The sequence below is a fragment of the Coturnix japonica genome, chromosome 1, assembly GCF_001577835.2.
Source record: "Coturnix japonica isolate 7356 chromosome 1, Coturnix japonica 2.1, whole genome shotgun sequence".
Taxonomy (NCBI): domain Eukaryota; kingdom Metazoa; phylum Chordata; class Aves; order Galliformes; family Phasianidae; genus Coturnix; species Coturnix japonica.
In genome coordinates, this window is record NC_029516.1 from 62,817,266 (window position 1) to 62,844,126 (window position 26,861).

At 40.7% G+C, this 26,861-nt stretch overlaps 1 protein-coding gene across 4 annotated transcripts in view; it reads right to left on the minus strand.

Moving 5' to 3' along the window:
- Positions 1–10,423: 10,423 nt before the first annotated feature.
- The window catches only part of ARFGAP3 (ADP ribosylation factor GTPase activating protein 3), a 35,745-nt gene continuing 19,307 nt past the window's right edge, over positions 10,424–26,861 (minus strand). For 3 of the 4 annotated variants that reach the window (XM_015869700.2, XM_015869692.2, XM_015869719.2), the window contains 6 exons: positions 26,364–26,486; positions 20,017–20,154; positions 18,745–18,868; positions 17,269–17,359; positions 12,121–12,242; positions 10,424–11,511 (listed from right to left, as the gene is read on the minus strand). In XM_015869700.2, the coding sequence (XP_015725186.1) occupies positions 11,494–11,511; positions 12,121–12,242; positions 17,269–17,359; positions 18,745–18,868; positions 20,017–20,154; positions 26,364–26,486 (616 nt within the window). In that variant the 3' untranslated portion in view covers positions 10,424–11,493. The remainder of the gene's footprint in view (positions 11,512–12,120; positions 12,243–17,268; positions 17,360–18,744; positions 18,869–20,016; positions 20,155–26,363; positions 26,487–26,861) is intronic. The other variant, XM_015869709.2, reaches the window with a different exon arrangement.

The window sequence follows — 26,861 nt, forward strand, 5'->3', positions numbered from 1 at the left end:
ACAGTCCTGCTCCTTCCCCCTGCCAGCAGCTGCTGCCACAAATGCTCCCAAGTCAATGCCCACCCCACCAGTACTGCCAGTTTCCTAGGTCAGGACCAGTGAGCATCTCTCTTGCTCTGTCCTCTGTGTTCTCTGGCTCATTCTTGGGGCACTTCAGCTCTGGCTGGGCAAACAAAGGCAAGTTTGGATGCACCAGGACACGCAGGCAGGTGTGCACATCATCTGCTGTGACAGAAAGCCCTGGGCATGGAGTTTGGAGGATGTGAGGCCAGGCTGTGCCGGGGAGGCTGCCAGAAGGCTGCAAACAACCACTGTCTCCAAGAACAAGCCATCCACAAAGATAGGAGGAGACCAGAACCCAGTCAAGCCATCACACACACCTTCACTCAAGCACTTTTTTACACTCCATCTTAGCCAGCTGAACTGCCTGCCAGTCGGATGGGGAAATGCCAGTGTTACCTCGATCTGGTAACCTGGAAAGTCAAGTCCCTTTGTGAATGTGTATCGACGGCCCCGACCAAGTCACAGCTGTTTGTTACACCATTATGGTGAGCGGTAAAATGGTGTTTATTGGAATGTGAGGGTCCCTTATATAGGTATCCAGTTTCATCCTTATCTTTTTTACATATGCATGACCCAGCAGGGGAGGGCCTATCACGTTACATCCCGAGGGTCCGATTTCGCTTAATACAACATGCCAGCCATGCAGATTGTGGGGAAAAAAATGCTTTTGTTTATTTAAAATTTCCTCCAGTTTCACCAACAGTCTCGCAAGTGATTAAACAAAAGAAATATTTTGGTAATTTCCATCCTGCAGATTTCTTTTGTCTCTTTGGTTTTTCAATGGGTTCACTCATCACAGCAGAGCACGTTCACTTCTTGGTGTCTGTGAATTAACACAGTTGGCATATTTAACACATCTCTAACTTCAGTAAGATAAAATGAGTGTCAGCCCATTGCTTGGGCTCAGGCTTACAGGTCTGTAAGGCTTTAACGTCGTTACGCCGCACACTGAGCTTCAGGGGGGTTAAAAACCACCAAAGATTTTGTGCTAGAAAATTTCCTGTTTTACTTTTTCTTTGTTTCTTTTTTTTTCTTTGGCAGCTGTTTGAACAAATATAGGTTCATTCAAAGTGGAAACCACCAAGATAAAATAGGGTGCTTTCACATTTCAAGGTCATTTTGGGTCTTGGTAACAATGTAATGGTCTGTGTAGGTCCTTCATCTGTCCTCCATAAGCCAAATAATGATGTTTGTGCTTACCATCAGCACCAGTCTTCAGAGGTAAACTGAAGCTCTCAGTGCACTTCAAGAGACTGCACTCAGTGCGGAGAAATCCTACCTTCAGCTGCATTTATAGAAGCAGGACAGCAATGTTTCCTTACATCTCTGGACAACTGAATGCTGCTGCTGCTGAGTACCAGCGATGCAGGCAGCCCTAATTAAGTGCAGATCTGGCAAGCTGAGACATCTGAAAGCTTTCCTCAAATGTGACTGCAGCATTTTGCTGGAGGGAGGGCCCCTATCGACCTCATCATTGCATTCATTACTCGCTTCTTGTAAAGGGGAATCAGAACTCCCTTCGTTAAGATCAGAAGATCAGCTCTTCTACTCTGAAGACAATTCTAACCCAGTCAAAGCCAGGACAGGACATAGAATAGCTGCAGGTGTCAGCGGTCCTTTCTCCTCACTGAACTTAGCAAAACGTTTCAGAGGGCAAAAAATAGGAAGGAAAAACACTGGCTTATTTTTAAAATTAAGAGTAATTTGGGTAAGGCATAAGCAGAGAAAAGTAAATTGTTCATTTCTCAGTGCAGCCCTACAGGGAAAGGTCTTTCCCTCAGGACACCCAGCAGTGACGATATCTCCCTGTGGCTGAAGACAGGTTGCTGTGACCACCTGCTTTATCTTCACAGAGGATCAACCCCCAGAACAAATCAAACCAAACCCCACAACTGAGTTACTCGTTTGATTTTCGTCACCTATCTTGCTGTAAACCTGAAGGCCAAAGAGGCAAGAGGGTGACAAAGTGTAGCCCCAGAGCAGGAAGGTGTCTCATACCTGTTTTGAAGCCAACAAAAACCACCTTGAAATCCATCATCAGAGGGTTATTACACAAGCAGCAGCACCTGTCTTATCTTAGCAGAGCTTTTGGTTTGATGCCAGTTATTCCCTGAGGAAATAAGGTACTAAAAATTCACTCCTTGATGGATGTTTGGTTTCAATTAAGATTCTAGCTAGAAAAACTCACCTGTAGCTTTAAGTTTCCTTAACTTTCTGATATCAGAATACACCAGAGACAAAGAGTGGAACTGAGAACAAGCATCTGCAAATGTGGACTGGAAAACCTATGCAATTCATCCAGTCACAGACAAAATATAGCACACTCACTTCCATGTGGTCAAACCCACTGTTCATCTCAAAAGCATGCAATAACTGCTGCTGGACCTCTCAGCATTGCTCACATTTGTAATTGCATCAATCATAAATTATTACAGCACCAAGTAATTTTGATATAAACAGGAAAGATGAAACATTATGAGAACATCATGTATTGCCAGAAAGCACTGCAGAGATTTATATCAATATGATGAGAAAATGGAAAAGGAGAGCAGGTGCCTTTTCAGTGCCTGGCTACTATACATCAGAAATGCCGCTCTAAAATCAGCTTTTCAGTGTGATTACTATGCAGAGTAATGTGTTATCTCAAACCCAAGTATCGTAAGCTTAATGGGCTGCTTATTGACAGAGATCCGTGATCAGTTAGACACTGTGAAGATTTAGGGGATAAAAATGTCTGGATAACAAATTAAATGCATGAAAACACTGCCAATCTCCATTTCCTTCTCCTTTCTTTGTTTTCAGGTCCTGGTCCTTCCCTGCTATGGTCATGTTTTGTCAGGCAGCTGGTCTTTACAGATGGTGAAAAGGAGCTTCTCCTAGCAACACCACTGTGTCAACACCTTCCCCTTCTATGCACCAAAGCTCTGATGTGCTGAGATGATATTTTCAGTGCAATGGGATAGCAACACATTCATCAATATAATATCATTCTGGCACACACAGTGTTTCTGATCAAGCAGTTCTGTGAGCAACCCTCCAAGCACTGTACCATGTTCATCTCCCTAAGGATTTTGTCCTTGTAAAAATTACAGATATAGAAACCAAGATAAAGCCACATCAGTATTGTAAAACAATAAATGCTGTTTTGATTCAACTGACTTGTAAGTTGATGAACCAATGAAGAATGTGGTTTACAAACTTCACACTGCAGAATCCTCTATTCTCATGCTATAGGATCCTGCAATGCAGGAACTCCACGTTCCCATCACCAAATTTGCCTCCTGCTTACCCACCCTGGTGTGTCAGTGCCTTACAGACACTCTATGTTTCCTCAAAGCAGCCTGATGACAACATAATACTTCTCCCCATTCTTCATCATGGAAAACCACTGTTCCATACCAATCTCCCTGTTGAAATATCCTTCTGTAAGCATGTGGGGTTTCAGTGCATAAATGATGGGGAGTAGATATGTGTGTCCAGATGCCTACTTGTAGATATTTCCAGTGCCCTTGTGTTTGTGATTGCTGACACAGCACTGCAGGATACCTCTACCTTTTGGTGTTCAATACAGTAAACAGGCAAAGGAATGCTTCTCAAAGAGCAAGGTGCTTGTAAGTAGGAAACTGGTGTAAGCGTGGTAGCTAAGGTACAGACATTTTAAGATCAGAACATGCTCTTAAGAAAAATGATATGCAAAAAAAGCTACAAATGAAGAAGTGTTGCAGAGCTTCAGTACTAAGCTGCAAGCCAAGATAAGGTGAAGCGAATTTCCAAATACTGCTCCTTTCCTTCCTTCCTCTCTAAAAGCAGAGAGGCTCCTGAAGAACTCTTGCAAAGCAGGGGCACAACTGCTCTTGTCTGGTTTGCAGACAGGATGCAAAGCCCTCTACTAGCCACTGAGCATCACAAGGCCTCCTCAGGGCAATGCTTCTCTATTTTCACATCTTCCTGGTAAGAAAGCAACAACACTTACCATGTAAAGTATAAATGTCCAAACTTTTGGCTTGCTTGGTCCCACTGAGTGAAGACAAATTCTCTTGGGCCGCGTAGAAAATATATAATATAGTTAATGTATAAAACTAACAGAGCTTCTTTTATATACATATATTTTTATTTAAACACTAAAAAAAGAGGGCAACAAAACCACAAAACCAATGAGATATCCGACCCTGTTTTTTGGAAACTAACACACCAATATCTGATTTGATGACAGTGTTTGCAGTTCTTAGTGAGTTCTCAAGGCATTCATCAGAGAATTTTGATGAAATTTTACTCCCCTTGGGCTTACCCCTTGATAGCAGTTGATCACAAATGTACACACTGCCAAATAGCGATGACATAAATAAGGCATGATTGTGAAGCAAGGGATATTTTTCTCCCTAGTAAGATAGATAGGTTTTGCCAAAGGACAGGGTTAGCACAAAGCACTCAGGCACCAAATTAAAGAAATAAATTTATCTTTGCTTACATTTTAAGAAATAAAATAATAAGAAGTGAAATAGTACATCCTGAACAAAACAGGATAATGTAATGCACCTAATCATTACTACCCAAGTTTACCAACAGCGACTGCGAAAGATTCATCACCAATTGTCCTAACACATCATCTAGATCTGTGATCTCTGATGAACTCTGGCTGCAGCAGGGATTTGGAGAACCTTTCCCAGCAACCAGGAGTGTGTCCACTCATAGGTGAGGTCTCTGAATTTGCTGCATGGGGGACCTGTTTTTATATTGTTGAATAAACAAGCCCATGTAACCTCAAGTACAGAAACATCTGGTGTGATCCTCCTGTTGGGTTCCACTCAAAACCTGGCCAGGGCTTGAGGAGGAACCACTGGAGTTTCTGATCTGCTTGAGCTTTAACCACACATTTCTGAAAAAGATCAGATGTCTGGTCTCACTGTTCCCAAGATGACCTAAACAAAGAAACCCACCCTACCAGGTAGTGCTACACAATAAGGGTTTCAACCAATCTTTACAAATCGGCCTCAAAATAAAGATTCATGTTAAAACAGCAAAACAGGTGAATATTGCGCTGCACGTGCAGTATAACATTTGGTTATCAGGTTTGCCTAGAGGCCAACTTTGGGTCAGGGCCTGTTGTTCAGGGCCTGAGTACTTCAATGACTTATAAAAATCTGGTAAGGAGGCATGATCCAATTTTTCTTTGAGTTGAATGCCTGATTGCAGCTCTATACATTGAAGGCTTTACGATCGTTAATGGCTTTACGATCTCTCGCCTCCAACTGAAGCAGTAGTTAGAGCAATTACCAAGTGACACCAAGGTGGTAGGGTGTTAAAATGGCGATTTATTGAAGCATACACGACCTTATATAACCTTTGTCCATTTCGTCTACTCTCACTGTATTACACGTCAGTAAGATTCTTCCAGAATATGGGGAAGGGCCTGTCACGTCACATCTCGATAAGATCCCCATATTTCGCCTAATACAACAATACATTCTGTGTGAAAATTTGAAAAGAGATGAATTGAGCAAATCTGAACTGAAAGCATCAAAATCAGAAGCAACATCCTCTGACAGTTGCAGCTGACCTTGCAAGAAGATGAGGGCAGTGCTGTTTTTTGTCTTGGAAGCTGTGAAAAGTTTGACAGAGGAAAACTGAGTTTTTTTCCACCTTGCACCTCCTCAGCCACCTCCTGGTATGTGGGATGCTGGTTCGGCTATTATCGACCAAAGAGAATCCAGTCTCATATGCATAATCAAGCTAATTTATGTAGAAGCCTTCAAAAATCAACATCAGGTACAGTCACTATTTTATATGGTCCACAGCCTCACCCTTGGTCCACAAGGACAGCTTAACTTTGACTCAAAAGCAAGACAGATTGTTAACCTCTTTGCAGATAATGTTTACAAACTCCTATGCTATGCAATCACTTGGCCCACTCTTACACTACAAAATCTTTCCAAAACAAAAAGCTGAAATGGATATCAAAATGATTCTAGTATTGCTACTCCCATCAGTGGAACAAACTGATGCCAAACAGACCAAAATGACAGCATCAAGGCAACATGGAACAACAAACATGGCTTTACCTAGGGCAAGTCCTGCCAGACTAACCCATGGCCTTCTACAGGAGGAAGTTCAGCAGAGGCCTGAAAGCCTTTCAGTATCAAAAGGGGAGCTATAAGAAAGAAGGCGACAGATTCCTTAGCAGGAACTGTTGTGACAAGACAAGGGGAATTGGTTTCAAACAACCCCTGTAGTTTAATACATAAACTCTGCATTGTAAAGTATTAAATAATCCCTTCTCCCCTCTTGTTATATGCAGAGTTCCTACAGGACTTTTGGAAGAAGAGAAATGATAAGGAGGAACTTTCAAGAAGAAACCTTCAGGGGAAAAGAAACTTTAATGGTTCAGAATTGCCATCATTCAGCTCCAGCTTTGAAAAAGCAAGATGTGAAATGGGATTTAGGAAGGCTTCAGGGAAGGAAAAGCTTAATTTCAATTGTAGGAAAACCAGACCCAATAGATAGTTTTCCTATTATAGAATTTGTGAAGCTTGTAGTAGCAGCACCTCTCATAATTTCTGGAAAGCTGCCGGATGGAAAGGGACGTTGGTGTACTGATGGAGAGTTGGCTGAATATGAGCCAGCAGTGTGCACAGGTGGCCAAGAGGGCCAATGGCATCCTGGCTTGTATCGGGAATGGTGTGGTAAGCAGGAAAGTCATCCTGCCCCTGTACTCAGCACTGGTGAGGCCTCACCTCGAGTACGGTGTTCCGTTTTTGGGCACCGCAGTACAGAAAGGACACTTAGGTGCTGGAGCAGGTCCAGAGAAAGGCAACAAGGCTTGTGAAGGACTTGGAGAGTATGCCCTATGAGGAGAGACTGAGGGAGCTGGGGCTGTTTAGTCTGGGGAAAAGGGGGCTGAGGGGAGACCTTAATTGCTTTCTTCCAGTACCTGAAAGGTGCTTACAGCAAGAGCAGGGTTGGTCTCTTCTCACTGGTGACAGCACCAGGGGAAATGGCCTCAGGTTGCACCAGGGGAGGTTTAGGTTGGATATCAGGACAAACTTCTTTACAGAAAGGGTTGTTAAGCACTGGAATAGGCTCCCCAGAGAGGTGGTTGGGTCACCATCCCTGGTTGTGTTTAAAAACCATTTGGATATGGTGCTCAGGGATGCGATTTAGCAGAGGGTTGTTAGTTAGGGTAGTATGGTTAGGTTGTGGTTGAACTTGATGATCTTTGAGGTCTTTTCCAACCTGAGCAATTCTATGATCAGAGGCTGACAAATGTGTCTGAAGGTGAGACAAAAGGAAAAGAAAAAAAAAAGCAATAATACAAACTTAATTCTGTTTAGATACTTGATCCAGTCCAGTCAAATCCTATAGGATCAGAGCTATTCCAAAGTCCCAGGAAACTCCTCAAAGGTGACGTGGCCAGTAATCTGGATGAAGCCCCTCCACACCAATGCATGCAGCACAAGAAATATGCAAGAGAAGCCAGGAACTATGGTGCAATTAGGAAACCATGGCCTAATTGCTATAATGGAAATGCAGTGGGACAAATCGCATAAGTGGAACTCTGCAATAGAGGACTACAAACTTGTCAGAAGAGACAGGAAGGGAAGCAGGAGCAGATGAGTTGCTCTTGTTCATGTTAAGAAGTAGATAGATTGAAAGGCACTGCCTCTGAGAAAAATGTAGTAGATGGTGTCTACTGTCAACTGCGTTCTCAAGAGGAGACTGTTGACAAAGCCTTCCTGCTTCAGCTACAAGAAACATCGTGCTTGCGGGCTCTCATCCTAATGGTGGATTTCAACTACCTGGATATCTACAGGGGAAGCAACATGGCAGGTTGCAAGCAAACCAGGAGACTCCTAGAATGAACTGAGGACAACTTCCTGGTCCAGCATAAGAAGCTGAGCAGAGGAAGCAGGAAACTGGCATGGCTTAACAAGGACCTGCTGGTCAAACTGAGGGAAAAGAGAGACAGGTACAGGCAGTGAAGTAGTGTTGTGTGGCCTGGGAAGAGTACAGTAATGCTGTCTGGACATGCAGAGATGAGATCAAGAAAGTCAAGGTGCAGATGGAACAGAATCTGCTGAGAGATGTGAAAGATAACAAGGGATTCTACAGGTACATAGGTCAGAACAGACAGTCCAAGGGGAGCATACTCCCTCTGATAAATGAGAAGGGAAAACTGGCAGCAACAGACATGGAGAAGCCTGAGGTACTCGGTGAGTTCTTTGCCTCAGTCTTTGCTAGCAGTCAGGCTTCCCACATCTCTCACATCCCTGAACCACTAAGGCAGATGTTGAGGGAGCAAAATTCCTCCTACTGTAAGGGAAGTTTGAAACTAACCTGATGAGACTGAAAGAGAACACCTACGGCTCACTAATACATATCCCGGAGTCCCGAAGGAACTGGATGATGTAGTTAGTTGCCAAGCCAGTCTCCATCATATTAGAAAAATCATGGCTGACAGGTGAAGTCCTTGGTGACAGGAAAAAGGGAACCAACACTCCCGTTTTCAAGAAGGGCAGAAAGGAAGACCTCGGGAACTACATGGTGAGCCTCACCTCTGTGCCTGGGAAGATCATAGAACAGATCCTCCTTAAAGCTATGCTATAGCATATACAAAACAAATTGACCTGAGACAGCTAGCATGCCTCTACTAAGAGCAATCACACCTGACCAATCTGGTGGCCTTCTGTGACAGCGTGACAGATTTGGTGGAGAAAAAGTAAGAGAAACTGATGTCATCTACCCAGACTTGTGCAAGGTCTTTGACATGGTTCCACAACACATCCTTATCTCTAACTTAGAGAGATATGGATTTGAAGGTTGGACTATTGGATGGATAATAAATTGTTTGGATGGACACAGCCATAGCAATATGGTTAAGGACTCTATGTCCAAGTGGAGGCTGGTAATGAGTGGTGTCCCTCAGGGACCTGTTTTGGGACAGGTGCTCTTTAGCACCTTTATCAATGATACAGTGAGACTGAGTGCATCCTCAGCAAGTTTGCTGATGACACAAAGGTGAATGGAGCACTTGATCCAATAGAAGAGAGGGATACCATAACAGGCACCTAGACAGGATTGAAAAGTGATGTGCCATCCCTGAAGGCATTCAAGGCCAGGTTGGAGCAGCCTGAACTGGTGTGTGTTAGCCCTGCCTGTGGAAGGGGGGGGGAACTGGATAATCTTCAAGGTCCATTCCAACTCAAGGTATTCCATGATTCTTTTCAGTTTGAGGAGTTAACGTTGGCTCCTCCATTGTACACGGCAATCCTCCCCACCTCCATATGATGAAACACAGTGATACCTCAGGGGGTTTATTAATGACACAGAGAGGTGCATTAGAGGTTAAGAGCTATATGTCCAGTCACTACGTCAAGAGAAGGTATTAGTAGTAATGGGTTGCCATAGAGAATCTGCGACAATAAATGAAGGCATAAATCCAAATGACGTTAAACTGGACGGTACTTCTGAAAATACTGAATTGTTCAACACTTTGCACTCCCCAGATTGCAGCAAGAGGAAGTTTATACACTTACACATAAGTTTATACAAAGTTACACTTGTTTTATGGCATATAAGGTAACTCTGCAATTGCTTCCTTCAGTAATTTGTTCTTCTGTACTGAAAATACCATTTTTTCCACATTTTTCCATCTGTAAGTGGTTTGCTGTATTACAATGATAAAAAAAAATTAACAACGAGCATCCATAGTTATTTCTATGAAGGTGATCTCATTTACGTGTTTAATATAAGAAAAACCAAAGAGAGGATGGGACAGGACCAAGTTGGGGGCACAGGCAGTAACTACATTTTATTATACTTCACTGCCTGAAGTAAAGCAACTCTACCCACACACAAATGTCTAAACACAAAGTCTAGTTATAAGAAGAGCAGCTCTTCTGAAAGTCACTGGGTGCAGCTGGCAGACTGCTAATCTGAAAACAAGGCCATTTGCATGTGCAATAAGGCATTTTCTATTTACATGAGGCAAAATTGTCTTATGGAGTGGGAAAGGTAAAAACAAAGTATAAAGCTCTACAACCGAGCAGGATAAATACTTCTGCTATTCTCAGAAAAGAATCATCATTTTCAGCTTAGATCTGAACAGCTACAAGAGAAATTAGAAGAAGTGAGGCACTGAGAAACAGAAAAACAAATTCGTCTACACAACGTGAACTGTATTTTGACACGTTTGAATACAGAAACTTTCTTTTTCATCCCACTTAGTGCTTTGATTTCTACTGCTGTAGCAATTTAATAAGAAAGCTAGTTTCACTAACTGAAATTAAAGCCTAATTTTACAGACTGTAGTACTTAGAAAGCTGGAGACTGACACCTGTGTGTAAGAATTAAAAAAAAAACACAGTTTATGTCAATTTTTTTATTAGATATCAGCAGTTTACAAATCTGAATTAAGAAACAAAGTTACAGAACAGAATTCGTTTGAGCTCATTCTTGGTTGTGAGGTTTTTCCTTTAAGATCTAATCATTTTTATACAAGATGTCATCAACAAAAAACCTAAACTGTCTAAAACACAGTTCTATTATATTTCTTCATCCAAAACTTCATTATTTATCAAAAAACTGTGATTATTCTGAACATTTTAACAAGCATTTTACTAACTACTCCATTAGGCCCTTTATATACTTTTTTTTTCCCATTTGTACACAAACAGGTTGTATCTAAAGCACTTAAGGATTCCATATTGCAAATTCTATAACTTTCAAACCAGGAATAAATAGATTTTTATCTAGTTGTGAGAACAATCTATTATTCAAAATACCAGGTGCCCTATTCTCCCCCATACCTCACATTAAGCATAACATTTTCTTGCAGAAACATTGTTTTAAAACATTAATCCCCTGTCATCTTAATACACAACTATTATTTATGACTGCAAGAGTTTCTACTTCCTGATAAATGCAGGTTTAACTTCATTCTGTGATTTGTTACAGTCCACTAAATACCATCTCAGCATAGGCTTACTTTCTTCTCCACAGCCTGTAAGACAGCTAGAAGATATGTTCTGTCTGGCAACTGAGGATGCAGGTGCACAGAGGTTTCTATTGAGAAAGCTCATTTCTAATGTACGTGCTCATCCTTCTTTCTCTTTCTTGCCTCACAGGCAAAAGCAGTAATAACATAAAGCTCTCAGCATCTAACATCAAGGTCACTAAGAGAAATACAAGACTGTAAAGGAAAAGAAAAATAAAAGCATATGCAATGTAACAAGTTGCTACATAATTTCTGCTCTGTAAAGACAAAATAGCATTAAAAAGATGCTGCGCCAGAAAGCTGCACAGAAATAGGCTGGAACAGTAAACAGTTAAAGATATTAACAGTCTTAAGGCAACCTTTATTCAAATCAGCAGTGTGATTATTTGTGCATCTGAAGAGAAACTCTTCTTTAGTGTACTTCATCGATATGCAAGTTGTTAAGAACCATATCGATCCTAGAAAACAAGCAAACAAAAGAAAAACCAGACATGAGCATGTTTTCCATTGAAAGAAATCAGTTTCATTTACAGTGGTGAAATAAGTTGCAGTTTAATTCTTAAAATCTTTAAGAAAACTGGTTTTGAAGAACTGGAGCTTACAGCTAAACTGAGGGATAATTAGCTTGATTTTCAAATATAAAATAGCTCCCAATGCCCTCATAGAGGAAACCCAAAATACAGGAAAGCTTTACATGATGGAGAATAAGATGCTTTAATTTTGTGCCCTAGTACAGACCTAAAGTACTACTGTCAAATCAGAACCATTATAAGAGTTAGGAACTGTAACACTAAGATGACAGCAAACAACTTCTGTAACGGAATCTGTGTTTAGGTTTTAAGGAAAAAAGCACTTTCTATAAGGGAAGAAACAAAAAGAAGGTGCACAATAAGCTCTGGATTTACTTCTAAAATTATAAAGAACTACTGTAAATCATGGCAGTTCTATGAAGTTCAAAACTTAGTCCATTCTTTCCTTCCCCAAAATAATCCATAACAGAATCTATGTCATTAGATGCCTACAAGACAACTTTAACTGAAGAGTAAGATATCACAATTTTTCCTAACCTGTATAGATGTCATGACTCCACTAGCGAGTACAGAAAGTTTTCCAGCCACTGATTTCACTCCTTGTTTAAACTGAGCAATATCAGGAGCAGAAGGTAAGACGTTTGTAAGGTTGTAGCTTCCTGAAGGGGCAAACACACAGAGACAAAAAGAAAACAATTCTGTATGAAAAGCAGACTTCTTTCTTTCCCTAAGAAATAACAATATGCTACTAAACTAAAGATGAACATCTGATAACCACTACAGAAAACAGTAGGTCTAAACCTTAATTTTTTTCTTAAATCCACCTTGCTTTTTATTTTTCATTAGCTCATATCTCCACCCAGTCTGTCATTTTCTACACTTTACATTCCCAGTTAAGCAACATATGCTTGGACGAGACATGGTTTATCCAGTGCTTCCAACCTGCTTCAGTGCTATGTCTCGTATCCTGAACAGCTGTTCTCATGTTGCGATTTGGAGACAAATGAGAAGTAATGAACTTTATTTGTGTGCACAGATGGGCATGCTTTTCTTGCTGATCTGCTTTAGATCTATTTTACTATTTTATATATATATATATATATATATATATAAAATATTTTATTTATTTATATTTTATATATATAATATATTACTATTATTTACTATTTACTACTAATTTACTATATCCACAGACTGAAAATTCTCTGGAATTACAGTAATGGTCATATACATGCAGGTTTTCACACTGCCCAACAAAGGTGGCAATCCAACTTTCCTTATTAACAGCATTACCTCTACTGCTGTTATGAGAATTACAGGTCTAAAAACAACAAACAGAAAAGGTGTTTCAAAACTAATGGCATGGCATGACACACAATTACAATCAAATGCTCATTATCGAGAAGAATTATCGGCATGCTAAATTCTGCAAAGTATTTTGAAGTCTTCTAAACGTCTGATACTGTGAAGGACGCAAATGTCAGTGAAAGAGCTCTTGCACAACTACAGTCTCGTGAATAAATGAGGTTCCGGAGAGGAAGCATATCAAAATAAACCATTTTCAAAATAAAAGACTAATCTGTAGCCCTAATGTAGGTCAATCAATACCTTTGGTCAGTCAGAGCACAGCTGGTAACTCATGCACAGTTAACAACTCGCACACAAGTTCACCCAGCTGCAGACACCATATCGTTCAGAACTGTAACTCCTTTCAACAGTATTTCCACATGCTGGCTTTCAAAGGCATTTCTATATACTGACTGTCTTTATTATTATTTTTTCTTCTTTCCCCAGAGAGAGAATCTGTAGTTCCCCTTTTCATATTTGGCAAGCTTCCCCTGAGACCTTCCAATGGGACATGGGCACATTGCCTATTGCTGCTTTTCAAAAAAATCATTATTCAAAAATTCACTATTGCTGACACATCTCTACTTCTGAACTGTAACTGTATCCATTCCATTGAACATAAGCTTCAGCTTCTTTTTCTATTAAAACCAGAATAATGTTAATAAAAATCACATATACGAGTAAAGGGAATGAAACTCTACTCTCTCCTCAAATGATTTTTCTCCTGTTTTTCTAGTTTACAAGAAGTTTCCCAGACAATTGCGCAAAATGACAGTTAGGTAACTCCTTTTTTTCCAACTTCCTTTGAAATCACACTGTCACAGAACCGTAGGGGTTGGAAGGGACCTCCAGAGATTATCAAGTCCAATCCCCATGCCAAATCACAGGTAGGTGACCAGCGTCTTGAATATCTCCAGAGAAGGAGACTCCACAAACCCCTGGGCATCCTGTTCCCATGCTCCGTCACCCTCACTGTAAAGAAATTCTTGTGCACATTCGTGTGGAACTTCCTATGAACCAGTTTCTGGCCGTTTAATCTGTCATGTTGAAAAGAGGACACTGCTGAAAAGAGTCTGGCCTCGCCACTTTGCCCCCCACACCTCAGATATTTAAGAACCTGGATCAGATCTCCTCTCAGTCTTCTTTTCTCAAGGCTAAACAGACCCAGTTCACTCAGCCTTTCTTCATAGGGGAGATGCTCCAAGCCCTTCACCATCTTTGTGGCCCTCTACTGGACTCTTTCCAAGAGATCCCTGTCTTTTTTGTACTGGGGAGACCAGAACTGGACACGGAACTCCAGATGAGGTCTTACCAGGGCACAGTAGGGGGGAAGATCACCTCCCTCGATCTGCTGGCCACGCTCTTTTTAATGCACCCCAGTATGACATTGGCCTTTTTGGCTACAAGGGCACACGGGTGTGCCCCGGTGGTGCAAGTGGTAGGAATGCCGCGTTGCAACACCAGAGGCCTTGGGTTCGAATCCCCCCATGTGGTGCAAGTGGTAGAAGTGCCGCTCTGCTACACAGGAGGCTCGAATTCCAGGGGGTTGGACTCAATGATCTCTATGGTCCCTTCCAACCCGCACGAAACTATGATACTATGATACTGCTGGCTCATGGCCAACCTGTCGTCCACCAGGACACACAGGTTTCTCTCAGCAGAGCTCCTCTCCAGCAGGACATCCCTCAACCTGTACCAGTGCATGCAATTATTCCTCCCTAGGTGCAAGACTCTACATTTGCTTTTGTTAAACCTCATCTGGTTTGTTACTGCCCAGCTCTCCAGACAGTCCAGGTCTCGCTGAATGGCAGCACAGTCTTCAGGTGTGTCAACCAATCCTCCCAGCTTAGAGCCATCAGCAAACTTGCTGACGGTGGCCACTATCCCCTCATCAAGGTCATTGATGAAGACTTTGAACAAGACTGGACCCAGCACAGACTGCTGGGGAACACTGCTAGTGACAGGTCTCCAACCGGACTCTGCACCACCAATGATGACCCTCTGCGCTCTGCCAGTCAGCCAGTTCTCAACCCACCTCACTGTCCACTCACCTATCCCACGCTTCCTCAGCTTTGTAATAAGGATGTCGTAGGAGACAGTATCAAACACCTTGCTGAAATCAAGGTAGACTACATCTTTGCATCTTTCTCTCAGAGAGTTACACCACCAGTCAATCTCATGCTCACATTCTCTGATGGTTTTTAATCTCTCTACCTCCTCCCTAAGCTCCACCACCAGACTGAGCAGCTCATCCACCTGCTCACACCTCATTGCGTGGCATCCTTCCCATCCTCCCCCAGCAGCAACAGATCTGGCACTACCTGCAGACAGAGACCTGAACATTCCTGGGCAGGCCCTCCGTCTACATCGCTACAGTCTTCTTAAGGAAAGCCTGCAGTCTGGTAGAGACCATGTTTGAAGCTGTGGCCTCAGGGTCTATCAGGAGAGCTATTAGTAGAGCTGGTCTTGTGAGCAAAGACAACAGCGCTGCACAAGACCCACCTCCCACACCTGCAGCTGCAGTAATGTATGGGCTGTGCTTACACTCAGACTTCCCTCCCTGTTATCAATGGACAATAACACCCTTTTCTTACCTGGTGTGTTATGTGGGCAAAAGCCATCTTCCACTCTCCCAAGGGCTGCTTTTAAGCCTCACAGAAAGAAGTCAAGGTCAACTCAAGAGTGGGCAGTGCCAGCTCCACCCCTGCTGGCTCAGCAGCCCACCCACAAGCTGCCAGCCCCCTGCACCAGCTCAGTGCTTTTACTGGCTTCAAAAAAGCCCTAAAAAGTCCGCATTTTTGCTTTAGGTCCCTTACCCAGTGCAGTCTTACCTGCCCTGAAGCTGGTCTCTGCAGCAATCATCATTTGCAAGCCAACAACCTGACGTGCCATCTTTCAAAAGCAACAGGTATAAAAAAAAAACCAAACTAACTAACTAACTAAAAACTCCTTTTTGCAGCCTTATCTTTTTAGTAACTAGATCCTCCAGCATTTTGTATAAAGACAGATATCCGGAAACACTGTGATGTAAAATTTCAGCAGCGTTCATGAAAACATCCTTAGTTTCAAGATAGTCTATATTGGCAAGGACCCCAGAATCACAGCAGTGCATTTCTTGTCAGCTTCTGGTCTTCTGATAACATTTATTTTTCAGAACTGATCATGACCGTGGCATTAATCCAACAACAGACAAGCTATGAGGGTCACTGTCTTGAAATAACCTTTGAGAAGGGGATCATAACAGAAAAGCAAGCAGGAAAAGCAGGTCCTAGAGCCTGAATATAATGCAAATTTAAAATACATGAACTAATAATCCTTGGTGCATTGTTTCCTCACATTTATTGCTCAGAAGTGCAGTAACTACACAGGAAATTGGGCCACTTTGTAACATAACTTCAAATTCACCACTGAATTACATAACAAGGATGACAATTGCAGAGAGTATCTAACCATGAAATGGAAGAAAGTATTATGCATACTTTCATAAGAAATTGCTGTACTCCAAATGCCCTAAGAGCCCTTCCAAGTAGGTAGCAAGGAATAAACATGTGCGCAATTTCTATGTACGTGATAAATTTTGTAGAATTGCCTATAAGTATCCTTATGTAGAATATGATGAGAAGCTTATCAGGTATACATGGACACACCTAGCATATAAATGAGCAGAATCCTCAAATATCATATTCTGAGAAAGGAAAGAGCCTATTTTGAAATGATACTATGTTGTTGAATTAGTAGCAGGATGTTAAAAAACAGTGAGATTTTCAATAGCCTAAACACTACTTTTCCATCTGTCCAATACTTCTTCATTTCTGATTATATATACTCTCCAGCCTAACGTACTCCAACAAAACTTCTCAACTGTCAAAAAGCATGCAACATTCCCTTAATAATTTGGCAAGATCGGTGTTTGAAGTAGATTCAATACTGTTATTACGTATTGCATGCATGTGGTAACTCTTCATAAGATTACCTGAATTTAGGTGTCATCTCCTTCGTTTTTATAAAAGATTATCATAGAGTTTTGGGGTTTTTTTGTTAGTTTTCTTAAACAAAGAAAGCAACATGTCACAAAAATTGTAGAAAAATACTGAAGACACCGAACTGAAAACACGTAACTTTTTATCTAATAAATGAACTTTCTGGGGAAAAAAAAAAATAAAAAATGACTACACCTGTCTTCCTTGTTTGATCTATTGGCAATATTAATGCATATTGTACTTAGAATACTTTTTGCAGAATACAGCAATAAATAGCTTTCTGATACCACAACTTGCAGCAGTGTACTGGAGTATATCCTACAGCATGCTACGGTTTCTCATCCAGTTAAATATGTACCTGCTGGTTGCTTTTTCTGATCTTCAAACAAGTCAGCTGAACTTATAGAGGAGCTTCCAGAAAGTCTTTCCAGTCGAGCCCTAGCTTCATACTAGAAAAGAATTAAGAAAAAGTATTTTAATAGTGTGCTGGCATTTTGAGAGTTGAAGTAAAATAATGAGATTATAAAACATAAAAATCCATCTGAAGTTGACTATTCTAAAAGCTACTGTGCTTATAAGCTATGTGGCTTATACAGCATGAGCTTGTCCTCTCCTCAACTCATTTCTGAATGGATCAAAGAGTGGCATCTACCACTGCAACACTGAGAGGCCAATTCAGTCTTAGCTCCCCTAAAAAAGTTTATACTGCTGTCCAGGCAGAGGACAACGCACTATTCAATCACTAAAAATCACAACAAAAAATATGAAACAGTGGCTAGGTATGAAAAGACACTTGTTAGCACCATGTTGGCATCACAGCACGTTTGTTTCACAGAATCATACCATGTTTTGGGTGGAAATGACCTTAAAGCCCACCCAGTTTCAACTCCTTGCTGCGAGTAGGGCTGCCACCCAGCAGCTCAGGCTGCCCAGGGCCCCAGCCAACCTGGCCTTGAGTGGTTCCAGGGATGGGGCATCCACAGCTTCTCTGGGCAGCCTGCTCAGTGTCTCACTATTTTCTGAGTGAAGAATTTTCCTGCTATCACCTAACCCCTCCCTTCTTTTAGTTTAAAACCATACCTCCTTGTCCTATTACTACCAGCTCATGTAAAAAGTCAGTCACCCTCACAGTCACAATGAGGTAACCCTGAAGCCTTCTCTCTGCTGAACACATAATGATTTTAATTAAACTTCTCCCAGTTCTTAGTCCTTGGGAATGGTGATACAAAGATTATATCATTTTATACTACTCTTTACACTGTTATTTTTTTCTTTAAAAGAATATATATATATATATATATATGTTATTTTTTAAACGATTGTTTGTCTACAAAACTCTAACTAGTATTACTGCTTTTGTTTATTATTATTATTTGTAGGCTGATCAAATTATATGCCATTTGCTGAACAATTTATAAGCTCACCCAGCCCTATAATTGCAAGGAGACTGCTATTTTCATCAACAGTTCGTTAGCACCAGATTTTTTGTTGTTTGAGATGGAAGAAGCTGGGCTTCATCCAGCATCAGGCTGATTCTTTCTAAATCAAAGACTGCTGAACCACAGTCTACCACCTCTACCAGAAAAGAATGATACTGGGGGCAAGCTCCTCCTAGCAGCTGCAGCTCCTTGAGAGGAAATACTAAAGCATCAGAGTTACTGGAGACTTGTCCATTTCTATCAAACACATTTTCAAAAGGACATAACTCCACAAACTTAGCAATTTTACAGATCATTAACTATTTACTGCCTGCTCTTTATGTACAACACCACCTTGTTCTACAGCCAAATAATAGTTTCATGTCCAGTAACATTTATCACTGTTTTCAACTTACATCTGCATGATCTTGCCTTCCAAAATACATGTCTGATGAAATTGCTTTTACATTGCCAAATTTTTTTTGAGCTTCATCGGTGCTTAAGGATGGCTCATAGTCAGGCTTATAACGAGATGCAGGCCTAAAGAAAAATAGAGTGCATTAGCGGTGTAACATTTATATAATGGCAGAATGCTAAATCAAATAAGAAGTTACTACCATCTTCATTTTTTGATGTCCAGAAGTATAATTGTGATTTATAAAACAGCAGCATGTAGAAATTAAATCAGTGTAAATCCAGGACTGTATAACCAGTCTGATATAGTAGCAAATAAAATTTCAGTGACAGTTTTACAAGACAACGAACTTATAGCGTCTGAAATTCATTAATCCTGCCATATTTATTTTTAGAGTTCAATGAAAAGGTAAGCCAAAAATACATCAACAATAACAGGATATTTCCACAAAACCTCAAAAGAAAAACAAACCCACCTAAAAACACAACATCAGTGAAATTCACATTTCAACCTAGCAGTATGAAAAAATCCAGCCTTTTATCTCACCAAACATGCATATTCAACTGCTTTTGCCTTTTTCTAAAGGAAAAAAGAAGCTTAAATAACTAATAGAATTATGAACAACATCAATGCCTATCTTGTGCAGAACATATCACTGGCCGTCTTTACGACAGAACAGACTATGCCTTTCTTTAAAAAAAAAAAGAAGTTACATTAAGCACACAGATAAAAGAAAAATGGTTTTAAATAAGAACAGAAGCAAAGACAGCAGGCAATCGCACAAAGTCCACATTCTTGCCTTTTCTGTTTTACTGAAAAGATGAAAGACAGTTGTCACGCAAAGAAATACATTCATCCCTTATCATCACAATTAGATCTGTGTTCTCTTTGATTTCTTGATCCTGAGAGCTCAGTTTCACTCCTTTGGGAACTGGGTTCCACTTGGTTCATTAGACAATATACAAAGCAAGTAAAACAAGTATGTTCTCAAAACAACCAAATATGAATCATTCTCTGTTTTGCCTACCAGAAACTACCTCCAGTAGATACACTGCACAGCACTAATCAAAACAGACAACACCTTTCAAACATTACTGAACACGAAATTCAGCTCACAGAAGAAACTCACCCAGGAGGTTCCTTCCCTGATAATCAAAGTTATGACCACGTTCTCCCTCTAGACTGAAAAAAAAATCTCACTACTATGATCAGGATTCAAACTGTATTAACATGCTTGGACTTTCTGTTCAAAAATCAGTATTCCTTGGCATACCTGTCTGAAAATCCTGTGTTTTTCGGAGTTAATATTACATCAACATCTCTACTATTACTTTCCTTCTTCCAGAAAGGATCTGAATTGTCATCCCATTTAGAGAAAGTGTTGCTTCTCAAATCTGAAGAATCATAGTACCTAAATAAAAGAAATACTGAAAAAGTAGGCATTCTTACACTTAACTGACTAGGAAGTTCATCTTCCCTTTTAAGTTGAATATGGCCACAAATCTACATAGCGGACTTCCAGAGAGATCTGTTCTCATCAAAGACAGCAGAGCAAAGATTATGTTAATTTAAGTATTCCATCTGTTTTGGGGTTGGGCAAAGTACTTGGAAAAAACACTGTCAAGACACCTACTTGACATCAAAGAAACACTAAAAACTTCACAACAGGCCCTGTGAGCAGGGTTTTTGCATCATGACAACCCAGTCTATTCATAAATGCTTGGTGCTCTTGACATTCCATTCCAATATACCAGAATAAAGCCACCACCACTTTCAAGGCACTTTAGAGATTCAGATATACCTAACACATGCCATCTGATGGTGCTGTGGGTCCACATGCAGCCAAGTTTTCTAATCACAGCGCTGACAGTTGTTGATCTCATAGTTACATACAGATCTATCTCCAGCAAGCGAATCTGCTTCCACTTTCTGCAGCGGTAACAAAATTCAAAGCTGGATGGAAAGCCCTTACCTCAGGTTCTATGTATTTTTGTATGCAAATATGTCTGAGCTTTAGAACAAGTTTTATTAAACAATGATCAAGAACAAATTTCTTGAAAATCAGTTTCATTTGAACAACGGAGACAATCTTTTTGCATATCAAAACTGCAGGGAACATAACATTTTAGGACCAGAGGGAATGGTTTCAAGCTATGGCAGGGGAGATTCAAGCTGGACACTAGGAAATATTACTTCTCTGAAAGGGTGGTCATGCACTGGAATGCACTGTCCAGGGAGGTGGTGGAGTCACCGACCCTGGGGGTGTTCAAGGAAAGACTGGATGTTGTGTTGAGGGACATGGTTTAGTGGGAGCTATTAGTAATAGGTGAACGGTTGAACTAGATGATCTTTTAGGTCTTTTCCAACCTTGGTGATTCTATAATTCTATGATAAAAAAAGAAAGAAAAGGAAAAAACTGAAACATGTTTGACAAGGTACTTTATCCTGAGCGTTTCCTCATTGATTATCTACATACATATGGATAACACTTGGGGGAAAAAAAAAACCAAACATATATATTAAATGCTAAGCACTGAGTATTTCTCTTTGTGGCTAAATTAAAATCCTAAAGCTTGGAAATGACTAGGATAGGGGTAAGATGACCAAAACAACATGAGGCATTAAAGCCAGGACCCACATTTAATGAAAAGAGCCATCTGAAAAACATGCTCTGTTTGTGTTACAGTCAGGACAGTGTTTTTGCAGTTCATGGGTAATGTGACACCTTCAGTAAAGTCTCCCACCACTGCACATGTAAAAGAGCAAGGACAGATCTGTGATTAACTCCCACAAAAATCACTCCCTTCCTCTCCCAGCAAGAAAGGAGACCCACTAAGATGCAATCTTCATTTTCACAACTTTGACCCACAGAGTGGATGCTACACACAAAATATTTTTGAGGGCATTTTTTTTCTGCTAAAGGCACTATTTATATCTCTCCGCTGTATGTACACAGCTGGAAAATCCACAGGAAGAGTCATCACTATAAACTGAAATCAAAGGAAGAAAACCACTCTTTGGGGCACATCACTATATTAATTCAATCTTTTCCTGTTCCTGTGATTCTACATTGTTTTCAGTGGAACACCACACAAAATGAAAAGAAAGCAGAAACTCCCAGACTGAAGTGGCAGAGCATCAGAAAGAAGACTGTCTGCCAAACTGCCTCGCTCTCAACAACTCAGAAATACGGCAAGGCGCTATATGCTTTCCTACAACCATTCTCCTTCAGCCCAATAGTGCAGCTTGTGTCATATGTTCCTATGGTAGCAGGATGTAGAAGCACAGTGTAAGAAACCTGACATAGCAAGGCTGCTATCCTTGCTCACCTAAAGAAGTGACGCTCATCTTCAACATTCCCATAGGGATGCATAATAACGAAGTGGGGGCATGAGGGCAAGGAGATGAAGCAATCTAATCCATCAAAGACCATCGAAACAACAGGACTGGAAAGGGATTACTCACAGGCGGCTTTGACTAAAATGACTTATTTCTTCACACTTCACTTTCAAGTAACTTTACAAAGTATTTCTTCAGTAATCAAAGAGGGGGAAAAAAACCACCATATAATAATAATCAAAAATTTTATTATTATGTTAATAAACATTTTAAAAATATAGCCAAACAAAACAAAATCCAAGGATTTTGAGAAGCATTACATCTTGCTTGATTTACAGATATGTACTGGCACTAATATCAAGCATGATTATTTTGCTTTTTGCTATATTCTGAGATGACAGTAAAGTTACTCTGCGTCTATTTCAAAGTCACAGCTTGCAATAAAGGATAACTCCCTTATAAACCTTACCAAGTCCAACAATCATTCTCTTTAGAGAAAGCATCAGAAATTTGATATATCAACTCCAATTAGATTCTACCACTGTTGCAATACATACAGGAGTCAAAAAACAGCTAGGTCACAATTTACCTTCTAATTATTGATCCAAAACACATTAAAAAGCCTCTTCCAGAATTCATAATTCCTCTGCTAATAGACTTATAAATAATTTGAGAGCAGTAACAGTTCTTTTGAAGGTACAAATAAATAGAGGAGCACTGAGATAATGTATGCTTCATTTTAGAAGACTGCTGCCATTTCTCTTGGAATCATATTTGCAATTGTGCTGCTAGCGATTACACAACAAAGAAATGGCATAAAAGCCTTTGAGTTTCTATTTACCTACCTACAAGTAATTGGGTACCATTTTCCATGCTACTTTGGCAACAATTCAATAAAGGTTTCATAGTTTCATAGTTTCGTGCGGGTTGGAAGGGACCTTAGAGATCATCGAGTCCAACCCCCGGGATTCGAGTCCCTGTGTAGCAGAGCGGCACTTCTACCACTTGCGCCACAGGGGGGATTCGAACCCAGGCCCCAGTGTTGCAAGGCGGCGTCTTTAACCACTGCGCCACCGGGGCACACTTAAAAGGACCACCTGTTTCTATCAGTCCAGCTGTCTGAATGCAATTAATGCATGTCAGGCACTTCACTGTCTCCTTCTCAGCAAAATTTGCAGTGCATCTGTGCTCTGACCCAAACTTCTTTGTCTAAGATTTTCTTAATTTTATGTTTAAAGTCAAAGTCTTGTATTATGAGACTGCAGATATCTACGTAATTCATCTAGCACACAATATATTGAGATTTACTTTTTTTGCATTTGGCACATTCATAGGTAAAAGATTCCAACAGCAGTCAATTTTGTGCCAGCTTGTGATATTTAATTTTCACCTGAGCACAGAAGATACACTGAAGTTCCACAAAACAAGCAAATATTAACTAGATTCTGCGTATGGTCAATAAAAGCTTATGCACCAATTCTTCACAAATAAAAGTTAGATAGGATTGGACAACTGGTGAGACAAAACTCATAAATATCACATAATTCAGACTACTTCTCAGAAAAAGTAGCTTCTTTTTATTACATTGAAGGGCAGGAATGCTACGGAGAGGGATCCTAAAAGGCCTGAAATGTGGGCCCAAGCACGCTTCAAGAAATTCAACAAGGCCAAGAATAAGATCCTGCACTGGGGCAATCCCAGACATGAATAAAGGCTGGGCAATGGGTGAATAGAGAGCAGTCCTACACAGAATAACTTGAAGGTATTGGTGAACAAACAACTGAGTAAGAACAGATCCTCCTGAAACCTACCTTATGGCACATGCAAGACTGTTGAGAAACAAGGTCGACTGAAGAATGGAGCTGAGTATTTACACAAATAACTACTGAACAGTAACTGCTGAAGCGGAGGAACATTTTGACACAGCATAACCACAGAATGAGAACGCAGCTGAAGCAACTTGCCGTGTGCTCCATGACAATGCGCCTTGCGCAACAGGGAACTCTGGGAAAGGATAGGGATGTATATGCATGGGGTAGCATGGCAGGTGTATGGGATGCTCTTACACAGAGATCACACCACTACATCACTATACATGCATTGTGACGCAACAGTAAATTCAAGAACTGACTCCACAGCATCCGTGTTTGTCCCTCTCTCCCCGGACGGGGTCCAGATCAGGGCCTGCTGTCAGCAACGACACAATACAGCAGTGTTGAGAGACAGCCAATTCTGCTTCACTGAGGACAGATCACATCTGACCCATCTGGTGGTCATTTATGACAGAGTAATGGCATCAGTGGACAACAGAAGGACAACAACTGATGTCATCTACCTGGACTTGTGCAAAACACCATCCCACATTACATCCTTATCATTAAGATGGAGAGATATGGACTTGAAGGCTGTCCAATTGGATGGATAAAGAAATGGTGGGATGATCACAGCCAGAGGGCTGTTGTCAGTGGCTCATAAGTCCAGGTGGAAGCCAGTAATGAGTAGTGCCCTCCAGGAGTCCATGTTGGAAGTGGTGCTTTTCAGCATCATTATCAATGACAAAAACAGTGAGACTAAATATATCCTCAGGAAGTTCACTGATGACACCAAGCTGAGTGGTGTGCAGCTGGCAGAACAGAAGGAAGGAATGCCATAAAAGACATCTAGACAGGCTTGAAAAACGGGCCCATGTTAACCTAATGAGGTTCCACAAGGCAAAGCACAAGTTGTTGCACTTGGGTCAGAGCCACACCAGATAGCTGTACCGACAAGAAGAACTCATTGAGGAGAGCCGTGCACAGAAGGACTTGGGGGCACAATAGATGAACAGCTTGACATTGGCCAGCAGTAAGCACCTGCAGCCCCAAAGGCCAACTGTATCCTGGGATGCATGAAAAGAGAGGTAAGCCATCAGGAAGAGGGAGGCTGTTGTTCTGCCCTCACAAGGTCATCCAGATCTGGAGCTCCCAGCAAAAGAAAGACATGGACCCGCTGGAGCAGGTCCAAAGGAAGGCCACAAAGATGATCAGAGGGCTGGATCACCTCTCTCATGAAGACAGGTTGAGGGCACTGGGCTTTTTCAGATTGTAAAAGAATGCTCTGTGGAAGCTTCATTGTGGCCTTCAAGTACATAAAGGGAACTTAAGAATAGGTGGGAGACTGACTTGTTATGCAATCTGATAGCGATGAAACAAGGTGAATATTTTTTAAGTATGAGAAGGAGGTTAGATCAAGTATATTCAATCCATGGTCTGTATGTGGACCAACACAGCTGACTATGTAGCTGCCCTCTGCCCTGCACCATTGTGGTGGTGGCTCTGCTGCAATGAGTGGCCTGCCTGGCCCAACTGCACAACTGTCACTCAGCACCATCAGAACATCAGTGAGCAATTAACCCTATCTGGGCTGAAATGAGGCCACAAGGAGGGCACAGTGCAATGCTAACTCAGATTATGGCAAGTAAGTTTATGGATTTTTTGATACATTAACTAAACACTGTCAACATGCATACATTATCCATTACTTTCAAATGGAATGGAGTTTCCCTACAAAAAGGTAAAATATCTCACTAGTTTTATGTTTTTGTTGCTCTTTTTTATATGTTTTAATAAAAAATATTAAAAATTAAAATAAGTTTTGTTACTTATATGCATGAAACAGATTATATATACACAAGGGCTTCTCTGAAAGTAACGCTTCCTCTTTTATGAATTTGGTTCATGATATCAGAAGTGGCAGCTGTTAGTGGTAAGACAGTAGAGGCTGAACCTTCCCACCAATAATCCATTAAATTTTGTTGCTGTTCTGATGGCAGCAGAGGAGCTGTCTGATAAAACGGCATCTGACATAAAAGTGGGTATGAGGCAATGGTCTGTTACTAAATTCTTTTATGCGGAAAAAAATGGCACCCACTGACATTCATCAATACTTGGTGAACATCTATGGAGACTGGTCAGTGGATGTGAACACAGTGAGGCAGTGGAGGTCAGAACTCGATTGTCTCTAAGATCCCTTCTAATCCAAACCATTCTGATTCTAAATACATTTGTATTATTGAGAGAAGATCGCCTATTTTACAACTTTTTATTTGGATGTGCCCTCAAAACATAACAGGTGTGTATATCTGTGCTTAAACCTTCTCAGTTACCTTCCACTTAAACCTTCTCAGTTAACCTTCCACTTAAACCTTCTGTTTTTGCCTTGTTTCAAATATACAGCATACAGTGAAATACATAACCTGCATACACTTCCGCTCCCACCCAAAACATAAAGTCAATAAATTACCTTGAACTAGAAGAGAAATAGGAGTCTTCTACATCATCTATGTACTTTTTCTTCGGTTTTGCAATTGTTGGTGTTTCCTGTTCTATTGTTTGCATATCTGAGATAACAGAGTGGGAAATGCCACTGGGGACAGGAAAAAATAAATAAATATATGTGAAAAGATGACAAAACCCACATCCTAAAATAAATAAACAAACAACATAAGCCTTTCTATAGTTTCTGAAGCCTGCTGTATTTGCAAAAACTCTACAAACATTTAAGAAGAAACAGGAAATTAAAAAAAATAAAGCCTTTGAAAGCTCAGCTAGTTCTCTGAAGTAGTGACAAGACTTTTGAATACACAAACCATTCCAACAGCTGTAAAAGAGCCATGTGATTTTTCAGAGTTTCGGCATGTAGAGGGTAGACTATGGTTAGGTTTGTAATGTTTATAAAAACATTCCAGCTACCTTCATAACAGGCAGCTAAATACAGAAAAAATCCTACAGGCAATCTACA